General features: G+C 38.7%; 1 protein-coding gene across 2 annotated transcripts; it reads left to right on the top strand.

The window, feature by feature from the left end:
- The first annotated feature begins 928 nt into the window (after nucleotides 1–928).
- On the top strand, nucleotides 929–8501 carry PDIA2 (protein disulfide isomerase family A member 2). Of its 2 annotated transcripts, none has more exons than XM_053471401.1 (11): nucleotides 929–1186; nucleotides 3280–3486; nucleotides 4024–4157; nucleotides 4435–4572; nucleotides 5025–5138; nucleotides 5287–5412; nucleotides 5590–5784; nucleotides 6100–6220; nucleotides 6796–6977; nucleotides 8064–8150; nucleotides 8268–8501. In XM_053471401.1, the coding sequence occupies exons 1-11, from the start codon at nucleotides 976–978 to the stop codon at nucleotides 8328–8330; spliced, it is 1578 nt and encodes a 525-aa protein (XP_053327376.1). In that variant the 5' UTR covers nucleotides 929–975; the 3' UTR covers nucleotides 8331–8501. The 2 variants fall into 2 exon arrangements, with proteins under 2 accessions (XP_053327376.1, XP_053327375.1); XM_053471400.1 differs by having other exon boundaries at nucleotides 931–1186; nucleotides 8259–8501.
- Nucleotides 8502–10440: the final 1939 nt, after the last annotated feature.

Below are 10440 nucleotides of genomic sequence, written 5' to 3'. Positions count from 1 at the left end.
TAAAAAAATGTTTTTAATCATAGTACGGTTTCTTGAGTTAATTATCTTACTGGAAGGCTAAATGGAAGCGTAAGGATCCCAAAGTCATCAATTCTACCTTTTCTCGGCCGGTCCATATAATAATAAATATTATGTTCATGCGGTATTGAGAGAGGCAGAAACCAGACCCCCGGAGGTGAGACGCAACGGCGGCGACAAAAAAAATGGAATTTATCAACGTGATGCTGTGCAGAAAACGTCAACATGGTGGAAAGTCCTTTAATTGCATTTAAAAAAAATAATCTACAATAAAATTCCTAATACCAATGAATAATATCACATTAAAGGTTTCAATCCATGGTTTTATTTCCCTACTAATGTTTAAAAAATAAAATAATTTTGCGGCAGATTTAAAAAATTTGTAAAAAAATAAAAAAGACAAAATATAAAATAAAAAACAACTCTCTTACAATACCAACTGTCATTCAACAATAAAAAAAGATTTTTAATTCTGCACCTTTTTGGATTTATTAAATTTTTCCTTTTCATTTTATACTTTGCATAGATCTGGTCCTGTAATTATTATTATTATTTTATTATCTTTTATTTATACGCAGCGCTGTATCGGATGGAATCCCCGAGATACTTACGTTTATTACTAGAACTACACGTTTATCTGACACGTAGCGGCGATTGTACATTTTATTAACGTGGACGGAGTTTATGAAAAGTTGCTTTAGGTCTTTACTCTTTCAAAGGGTTAAATGTGTTTGTATGTAACATGTAATAAGCGCGGGTCACCCTTGAGGATCTGGAAGGACACGGCTCGAGATATGATAGGCCGGAGTAAATATTTAAACTAGGTTTGATATTCGGCTCGGAAACCAGTAGCAAAGCTACACGAATCCCGGGTGACGGAGCGTCACGGCCGCCGAGACTTTATCTGCTCCCCCCGTGTTACCCCTCCGTCTTCGTGCCGCCTGCCTCCGTTCCGCCATGAGATGCTCTGCGCTTCTTCTGCTCTGCCTGCTCTCGGCTCTCCGCGCCGGGGCAGAAGACCAGGTCGTCGAGAAAGACCCGACGTCCGCCGAGGACGCCAGCGCCGAAAAGTCCGATGATATCCTTGAGGAAGACAACGTCTTGGTGCTGAACAAGAGGAATTTCGACAAAGCCCTTCAAGAATACCCCTTCCTGCTGGTGGAGTTTTGTAAGTATGGATCCCCCTATATATAAATCTATAAATATATACATCGCCGACTTTGGTGGATCTCCTCATAGTTGGAAAAGTCCATTGATGGTGGAGGATGATGGGAATTATAGTTTCAGAAAAAAATCTACTTCCCTGCCCAGCTGTAGTATGAGTTTCGGCAAAAATCCTTGGTGTTCCTCGGCTCCACGGCACAAGAAGCCGGTCCACGTGTGTGAAGTATTTTAATAACGATTTATTCTTACCGGAGACAGCGCCTGGTATTCCAGCTGCCACGGATTATAATTCCTCTACACTCTCCGTCTATAACGACCATTCCATAAACAATAAAACCATTTCGTTATTCATCCCGTTGTACAGCGCTACGGAATTTGATGGCGCTATAGAAAACAATAAATAATAATAATAATAATTCATTGTTTCCATTGTCACAGAACAAATACTCTTACTATATTAGATTCCATTTTTTGTGTTAGAATTCAGTAGATTCATAAATGTATTAATGTAGTGAATGAGCCAATAGTCAGATGACAGCCGCGTGCAGTAAATCCCCGTGGAAGAGGAGGGGGGCGTGTCTACTGAATACAAAATGGCTCCCTCCGTGCAAATGCTCAAAAAAAAAGTTAAGTAAAGAAAGACAGGATTTTACTCCTGTGACTTTAGACGGAAGGGGAGCGACATATTGAAACCCAGAACCTGCCGGCAGATCGGCCCCATTAGGCCCCTGTCTAGTCCCCCATTTCTCCTGCGGTAAAGACTCAAACCTTAATCAGTTGTTGGTCTCGTCTTAGATTCAGGAGCCGTATGTCTATCCCATGCATGTTTAAATCCCCTCGCTGTATTACCCTCTACCACTTCTGCTGGGAGACTGTTCCACTTATCTACCACCCTCTCAGTAAAGTAATATATTGAAAAATTACAGACGTTTTTCATACAGTCCCCCCATGACACCGCCCATTTTTCAATGTCCCAATGAAAAAATGTATTTATTGCATGTTAATTAGGCATAGAAATATTTATAAAAAGGGAATCCAGCAAAATATCAAGAAAACACTATAAATTATTATAAATATTATTTTTTAATATATTATTATTATTATTATATCTTTGCTATTTTTTCTTTAACAGGCCACGGGAAGAAATAATTTTGACTGTCTGAATAAAATTGTTTTAAGAATTTTGAAATTTAAATTTCGATATATCAAATTTTTGCATTTTGGAATGAAATTAAAAATCCCTTTATTAGGAAATTTGTAAAAAAATAAATAAATTATGTATATATATATAAATCTTAATTATTAATATAATAAAATATAAAATAATTAGGAGTTCTGGCCGGTCAGTAGGAGCCACCTGGTTGTTTCCGTGGGAAGAAGCATCTGGTCGCGTTAGATAATATAAATAAATATATAACCACAGAGGCTGAGCGCGGCCTTCAGCCTCCAGCTGCCTCCCTCCCATCATAAACAATTTATTTACTGCCCGCCTAACGGAAACCCAGGGAAACAGCCCAATATTAACGAAGAAATGAAAATCAAATGAAAAAAAAATTCATAAAAATTGAATACATCGGCATTGGTGGCCAAATAAATCCTAACATTACTCCCCGATAACGAACATATTTTATAAACATTTCCGCAATATTTAATGGCATATTTCTATATACCCTCCGCCAAGGGAGAGTCGGGGTATATGTGGGTCCCTGAATGCCCCCGGCTAATAGATTTTTGTGACTTTTTTATGGTATTAATATTGACACATTTTAAGATTGGGTAATAAAAAAAAAATCTAAAAATATATATATATTTTTTTTAAAATGACAATTTAGAAAATTGCTTTTTTTAAGGCTATTTGTGTTTTTTTGGTGATAAAATGAATTGGAAACACATTTTCTATGTTACATTTTGTAACTTTGTAACACGTTGGTTTTTAGGCAGACAGTTATTAGACAGCCAGAGGTTTGGGGAGTCTATAGGTTTGGGGAGTCTATAGGTTTGGGGAGTCTATAGGTTTGGGGAGTCTATAGGTTTGTGGAGTCTATAGATGCTGCCCAGTGGGGCCAACCTGATAAAATCACCGACCTCTTTCCCCAGATGCCCCGTGGTGCGGCCACTGCCAAGAACTTTCCCCAAAATACTCCAAGGCTGCGGAAATCCTGAAAAATCAAACAGCAGAGGCCAGGCTGGCAAAGGTGGACGCGACGGAGGAAAACGACCTGAGCACCGAATTCAACGTCAACGGATACCCCACAATCAAATTTTTTAAGGGAGGAAACAGGACGGGACACATTGACTATGGTGGTAAGAATGGGACTTCTACATATTCATAAAAAAAACACTCAAACGCAGCAAAACCTGCTTTTATCTCATTTTCTTCCAATAAACTCCCTTTATCTGCAGATCTGGAGCCGCCGTTGCTGTCAGTCATGTGATATTTTGGGTGACTTTCCCGGCTCAAACACCACACTGAGCTGATGCTTTATGGTGATGCTAATGAAGTCCGTTCCTCCATAGACTTTCATTAGTCAGAGAGTTTGACTGAGCGATTAAGATCGAGTCGTTCTATTATTCCCCACAGGCAGTATGATAAGGAGTCGGGGGGTTTAGTAGATCGGGGGTCAGATAACAGAGCGAGAATCATACAAACGGCTGATATGCAGCTGCCTGAAAACATTTATATTATGGGGCAAATAAAATAACGATGGGAGATCAGTTTAATGACAGGGATCACATTGTTGGGATGTTATTTAAATTATGTTTCATCCGCACAGTGCATGTGAACGAACGTTTCGGGTGATACAGAGAATCTCTGATCTACGTTGATTGTTTTATTCGCAGGAAGGAGGGACGTGGAAGGTTTTGTGAAGTGGATGCTGAGGAGGCTCAGTCCTCTGGCCCCCGTTCTCGATGATGTGGCCAGCGCAGAGAAGTTTGCCACCTCCGGCAACTCGCCTGTCATCGCTTTCTTCAGGGTGAGATACGTTATATATATACATTATATCCTCCCCTCTCATAAATGAGATATCAGATGGGTTGGGTCTAAATCCAATTCTGTCGGCAGCCGGAAAGTACGGGGGAGGGGGGATTTGGGTCTCAAATTTGGGGGATTCCTAATTACTCTGGCGAGGAAACCGTCCGGCTTCACCCCGAAACACACGTAACCAGCTTCAGGAACAGAAAGGAACGTTTTTATCTTCATCATAAACTCCAGAATAGCTGTTTGATTTCCTTTCATTTGTTATTTCACAGGACCCTGCCGACGGGGATCTCAAGCTCTTTAATGAAGTTGTGGAGAACGCAGAGGAATTTAACTTTGCTGTCGCGCACAAAGAAGAAATATTCCAAAAATTCGGGGTTAAGGACGACGCGGTCATCTTTTTCAAAAATGTAAAGAAAAACAGAAATTCACTTTTTTTTTCCTCTCCATTTGGGAGAATTAATAAAAAAATGGAAACCAAAATACTAATAATGATAATAATAATAATAATAATAATAAAATTTTAATAAATCCGTTTGTCTTAGTCCAGCAGTTCTAGTTTTGTCGCTCCCCCTGAATATATGTTTTGTAAGAAGCGCTGCGTAAATTCTTGACGTTATATTGATAAAAATATTATTATTAATAATAATAATTAAAAAATACAGTAATATTACAATACAATCTATTAATTTAAGAAAATAAATATTTCTATCCGTTAGATAAATGAAATATTCTGCGTTCAGCTCCACTTAACCCAAATAATGTTTTTTTTGACACAATTGTTTGAATATGACTTGTAATCGAGATCCCGGCGTGGCGTTGAAATTATCATTTATTATTTATGGGGTTTTTGTTTATTTAGTCTGAAGAAAAATACGAGTATAGTTTTGAGGAAGATGTCGGGCTGGATAAAGACGAGCTCATCCGATTCCTTAATGTGAACAGCTTGGATCTGGTGACCGAATACAGCGAAGAGGTGAGTCTGGGGTTCTGATAAATGATGTCATTCATGACCAATGGCCATTAAACACGACACATTGTATAACATGATAAAGAAATATATCTAGATCTAACAGATAACATAGACTTTATCACATGAAATGATGGATTTATTTGCCGTTCAGACGTCTGAAAAGATTTTTGGGGCTAAAGTTGAAAACCACCTACTGCTGTTCATCAATAAGAGCGAGGAATACCAGCTGGAACTGCTAGAAAACTTCCGAAAAGCAGCTGCCGAATTTAAAGGAAAGGTACGATCTATATATATAAATATATATATAAATATAAAGCATCATATACTCCACTTACTAGTAAGAACATAGTAAATTCTCTCACTGTATTAACCTCTACCACTTCTGCTGGGAGACTGTTCCACATATCCACCGCCTCTCAACGTATTTATTTACAACAAACTTTGCTGTTTCCAGGTCCTCTTTGTTGTAATTAATTCCAATGGTCCACATTCTGGTGTCCTCGAGTACTTTGGGCTGAAAACCACCGATATCCCCACTATTCGATTTATCAACATTGAGTTGGTGAAGAAGTTCTCGTTTGGGGACGAGAAGATCACAACGGAGGCGGTTAGACTTTTTTGTCAGGGTGTCCTCGATGGCAAAATAAAGGTAGGGGGGGCTCTTTTACGTGGCCTTTTTTTTATTTTATTTTATTTTTTTTTTACTATTTTTATTGTTTAAGAAATACAAAGTCATTAATGGGACATTTTCTATAATTGAGTAAATATTCTGACATTTTCTGTAGATTTTAAAAAGTTTCATATATATATATATATATATATATATTCTCTCTCTCTCTCTCTCTCTCTCTCTCTCTCTATATATATATATATATATATATATATATATATATTTCATTTATATTATATATAGATTCATTTATATATTTTTTATTTATTTATTTATTTTTGCAATATTTTGTAGCAAAATCTCATGAGCGAGGAAATTCCCGAAGACTGGGACAAGAATCCAGTTAAGGTTCTTGTTGGAAAGAACTTTGAGGAAGTGGCTTACGACGAAACAAAGAATGTGTTCGTAGAATTTTGTAAGTGCATAAAATGGCGAATGGGAGCTTTTTGCCTGGAATTCATTACATTTTGGGTTTACTATATTTGTAATCGTAACGAGTGTTGGAAAGTTGATCTACATTTTCATTGCGTATTAATATTGTTTTGGAATAGTTTTTTTTAGAATTTATATGAATCTGTCCCCCCCCCCCCAAAGTGTAATATTAATACTAAACATAAATGTTTCACAGGCTTGCATATTTACTAAGCTAACACTAGGTGGCGCTCCAATGCAATTATTTTTATCACAGATTTGAAAAATGCAGAGATCGGCTCTAGAATTCCGGGGGCCCAACTTTACCGGCAGTAATAAAAATAATAACTAATACGATGAGGAAAGCAGTATTTCTGTTCACTCATTTGTAGTTAGCATTACAGTGATGCAACTTTATGAGAAATCTGGATTAAATGTAGGGGGTTTCCTTTTCATGCTCCAAGGGGCCCCTAAGCAGTTCCTTATTCTGCTGATATGGCAGCGTCGCCCCTGTAGGCGGGGAATCGTTATTTGGTGTAAACCGCTCCGATGTCTCTTACTGTGTTTGTCTGGTGTCAGACGCCCCTTGGTGCACGCATTGTAAGGAGTTGGAGCCAACGTGGGAGAAACTCGGCGAAAAGTACAAAGATCACGAAAACGTCATCATCGCCAAAATAGACGCCACGGCAAACGAAATCGACGGGCTGAGAGTGAGGGGGTATCCAAATCTGAGGTTCTTTCCTGCCGGCTCGGGGCGAAAGGTAAGAAAATTTCAGAAATAAGCTTAACGTGCAGGTGAGGAGCGCACCCCTTCCCCGTGTGCCTGCACTCAGAGGACTAAGTCGCAGGGAGTCCGTGTGCCATGATGCCCCAGCACCCATTAAGGCCCTGGGGGGGGGAATGAAATGCGTAATAGGCACGGAACTTACTGATCCGAAAACACAGCGGAGATGAGACGTTCCAGGGTTCACCGGATCCTTCCAGGGCCACCGGTGCTTCCCAAGGGCCCCTTCTGCTTCCCAGTGGTCTGGAGGTCCTGAAGTCACCCAAGCAGTGGTGTTTTTACCTTTGGCGCTGCCCAGAACAAGGTCCCCGGCCACCCCCTCCGTGGCTCCCATCTTCACTACAGGGAGCCGGGATATGATGTCATGTCTTAAAGGCACACAGCACCCGTTAATACAGTCTATGGAGGCTGTTCCGATCTGCCCCCGGGTCATGCAGCAGGAGAACTGCCGCCTTAGGTGTAGTTGGCCTAGACCAAGAATACGTCACCGCGCCCAATAGCCTTAAACTTTGCGATTAGTGGCATTCCACCCAAAAACGACACAATGAGAATTTACTGTACAAAATTCACAAGCTTCGCACATCGACATCGGCAAAACAGGTAGGATTAACATGCCAATCAGGACTCGAAAACAACAGACCAATTGGGGAAGGCGGGGCTTTAGTACAGTAACCAATGAGAAAACAGAAGATCCTGTACTGGTAAATACATTATTGTAACGGAATTTCCACAATCAAATAAAATATAAAACAAATATATAAGAAACTCAATTTAGGTGTATATCACACAGTCTTTTTAACTTCCTCTTCTCCGCATGATTATTCCTCCCCATTGAGCTCCACAAAGTTGATTTTTAAGCTAAAACTCCCAAAAACGACTCACAAAAAAATGATTATAGGGAGTTTTCATTAATGAATTTGGTTATTCTAAAAGCTGAGAGTTTCCCTTTGAGTCCACAAATTAAACTACTTTTGGATAATAATATAGAAAAATTCTGAAAAAAAAATCAGTTAAAAATACTTTTATAATTGGGTTTAAATACCTTTATTTTTTTCATATGCAGAATATCGAATACACAAAAGAAAGGACGGTTGAGCTGTTTTCTGCCTTTATCGACAGCGGCGGCGTTTTACCCGAAGATGAGAAAAAGGTGAACATTTTAGGCCATCAAATTTAAGAAATATAATGTAAAACGTTTCATTATTTATAACGGATATTTATAATATATAATATTTTTGGATTTCTAATAATTCCACAGGATTCCCAGAGCGATAACTCAGCAGAGAGCAAAGAGGACGACAGCCAAGAGAAATCCAAGGACGAACTGTAACCGAGAATCGCAAACATCTGCCAGCGAGACGGGAAATAGTTTACTTATTTAATGCGGAGAGCAAATAATAGCGAGAAAAGAAAAAAGGAGCTATACATTGTTACAAATATATATATTTTTTTGTTTCTCTCTTTTAAGTATAAACAATAAAAAGAACAATATTGTCCATAAGCGTCAGGATTTGTCTTTTCTTCCCAGAATTGTTCACAAAACAAAAAATCTTATTACCCCAACTAAAGCGGTAACGCGTATATCCGGGGGGCTCCGTTTTTAGTACCCCGGCTCTGACCATGGAGGCGACTGGGGGGGGCATATGGCGACCCCGTATGTAAATCCATCACTCCGAAGAGGACCTCGACTGCAAGACGAAAAGAAAGATTTCTTACCGACGAAAAGAACCCCATAAACTTCTCGATGTTATGGATTCTTCCATGAATGAGATTTTAGTTTTTTGGCCCCAAGCGGGACCCCTAGGCCGAGGTCTCGATTATCTTCCCAGTTCACGCTATGATCGCGTCATAAGTATTACCTTATTTGTTGAGTTATAATTATCACCGGTTTGAAGTCTCTACACAAGACTGGACAAAATGCATTTTTTTTTGGAATCTTGGCATTAACCCTACGTAACCCAAAGCTTTCCCCTGTGCCAAACCATTTTTAGGTAGAACTAAATACCGCTGTCTAAAGGGAATAAAATCCGAGGCATAGCGGCTGTGAACCCAGCAGGGGCAACGTTTCAGTAAAGAAGCTTAGACAGTCCTTTAGGGAAACAGGAGATAAGGGGGAAAGGTTAACGCTTATTTTATTACTATTAGGGGGCAAATTTACAACAATTACCCCACCAAACTCTTATAGGATAAAGAAGTAAAACCGTAAAGGCAGCCCCTTTTCCCAATTCCGCCTGAGGTCCACCTATTCTGACCGAGCCCCGCATCTTTACCCCATTACCTTCCACGGCGAGAAATATTTTTTTATCGGGTCGCTACGGCTGCCTAAACCCGATGAAGCGAGAACGGGAAGCAAAAAATAAAACACAACAGAGAATGCGTACAAGAGTTTATTATTTCATTAATCTCCAAGTACCTTAAAAAAAAAAAAAAAATACAAGACAGCATTTTGTGGCATAATGATCAGTGACAGACGCTCTCCGATTGGCTGCTGTGCTTTTCAATTTTTTTTTTCATTTTTTTTTTTTTTTATTTAAGAAAATGTACATATTTACAAACATAATGAACACTTTACAAAAATGTGTGAAACTGGGGGGGAAAATTGGTTTCCCTGGATAAAATCAAATTGTTACGATCCAAAGTTCTACATTTAAAAGGCACTCTGTGATGTACACCCATAGGCGTCAGACTCCAAACAGAGAATCTCCCCTCCCCCATTTTTTTCCCCCCGGAATAACAGAGCACAAAAGTACCAGAAATCATTTGAAAATATCTTCAAAAGACGATTTTACTTTGGCTTGAATTTGTTTCTTGCTGAATATTACAAAGCAACTGAAACATGCTGGAGATGGCGTTACATACGGTCTCGGCTTTAACCGCCTACGATGCGATCATCACGGATTCCGCTTTCGGACGGAAAATTACAAGCCGGGTGTGTGTGGAACTTTATACAATATTAAGAAGAAAAAAAAAACATGCATTTTTAAATGTTTTCGAACCAAAGCTCCTCCAAATTATATAGTCTATGATGTATGGGATCCAAGCCCATCTATAAACTGCATAAGCCATTAAAGGACATCCCCTGTAAGCATACGTACGTACATACATACATATATATATATATATATAGAGGGAGAGAGAGATGTTTGTTTTTTTTTTTAAAAGGGCAGAAAATATACAAAAAAAAGAAAAAGGTACAAGTGAGCCATTAAAACCACGGAAGTGATATAATACTTGAAAATACGGCTGTGTTGCACAAAAAAAATAAAAATATATATATATAATTTCACCACAGCCAGCACCAATCCGCAAAAAAAAATAAGAAAAAATTGATGTATAAATATAAACAAAAAAAAAAAAAAAAACAGGAAAAAAAACCCCTGGGCAATATATACATTACCAATTGAAATTTGATTATTCTTTCCTCCTCCCGAAAATAAAGC

The sequence above is a fragment of the Spea bombifrons genome, chromosome 7, assembly GCF_027358695.1.
Source record: "Spea bombifrons isolate aSpeBom1 chromosome 7, aSpeBom1.2.pri, whole genome shotgun sequence".
Lineage (NCBI taxonomy): Eukaryota > Metazoa > Chordata > Amphibia > Anura > Pelobatidae > Spea > Spea bombifrons.
This window is presented reverse-complemented; position numbering and strand designations above follow the sequence as displayed.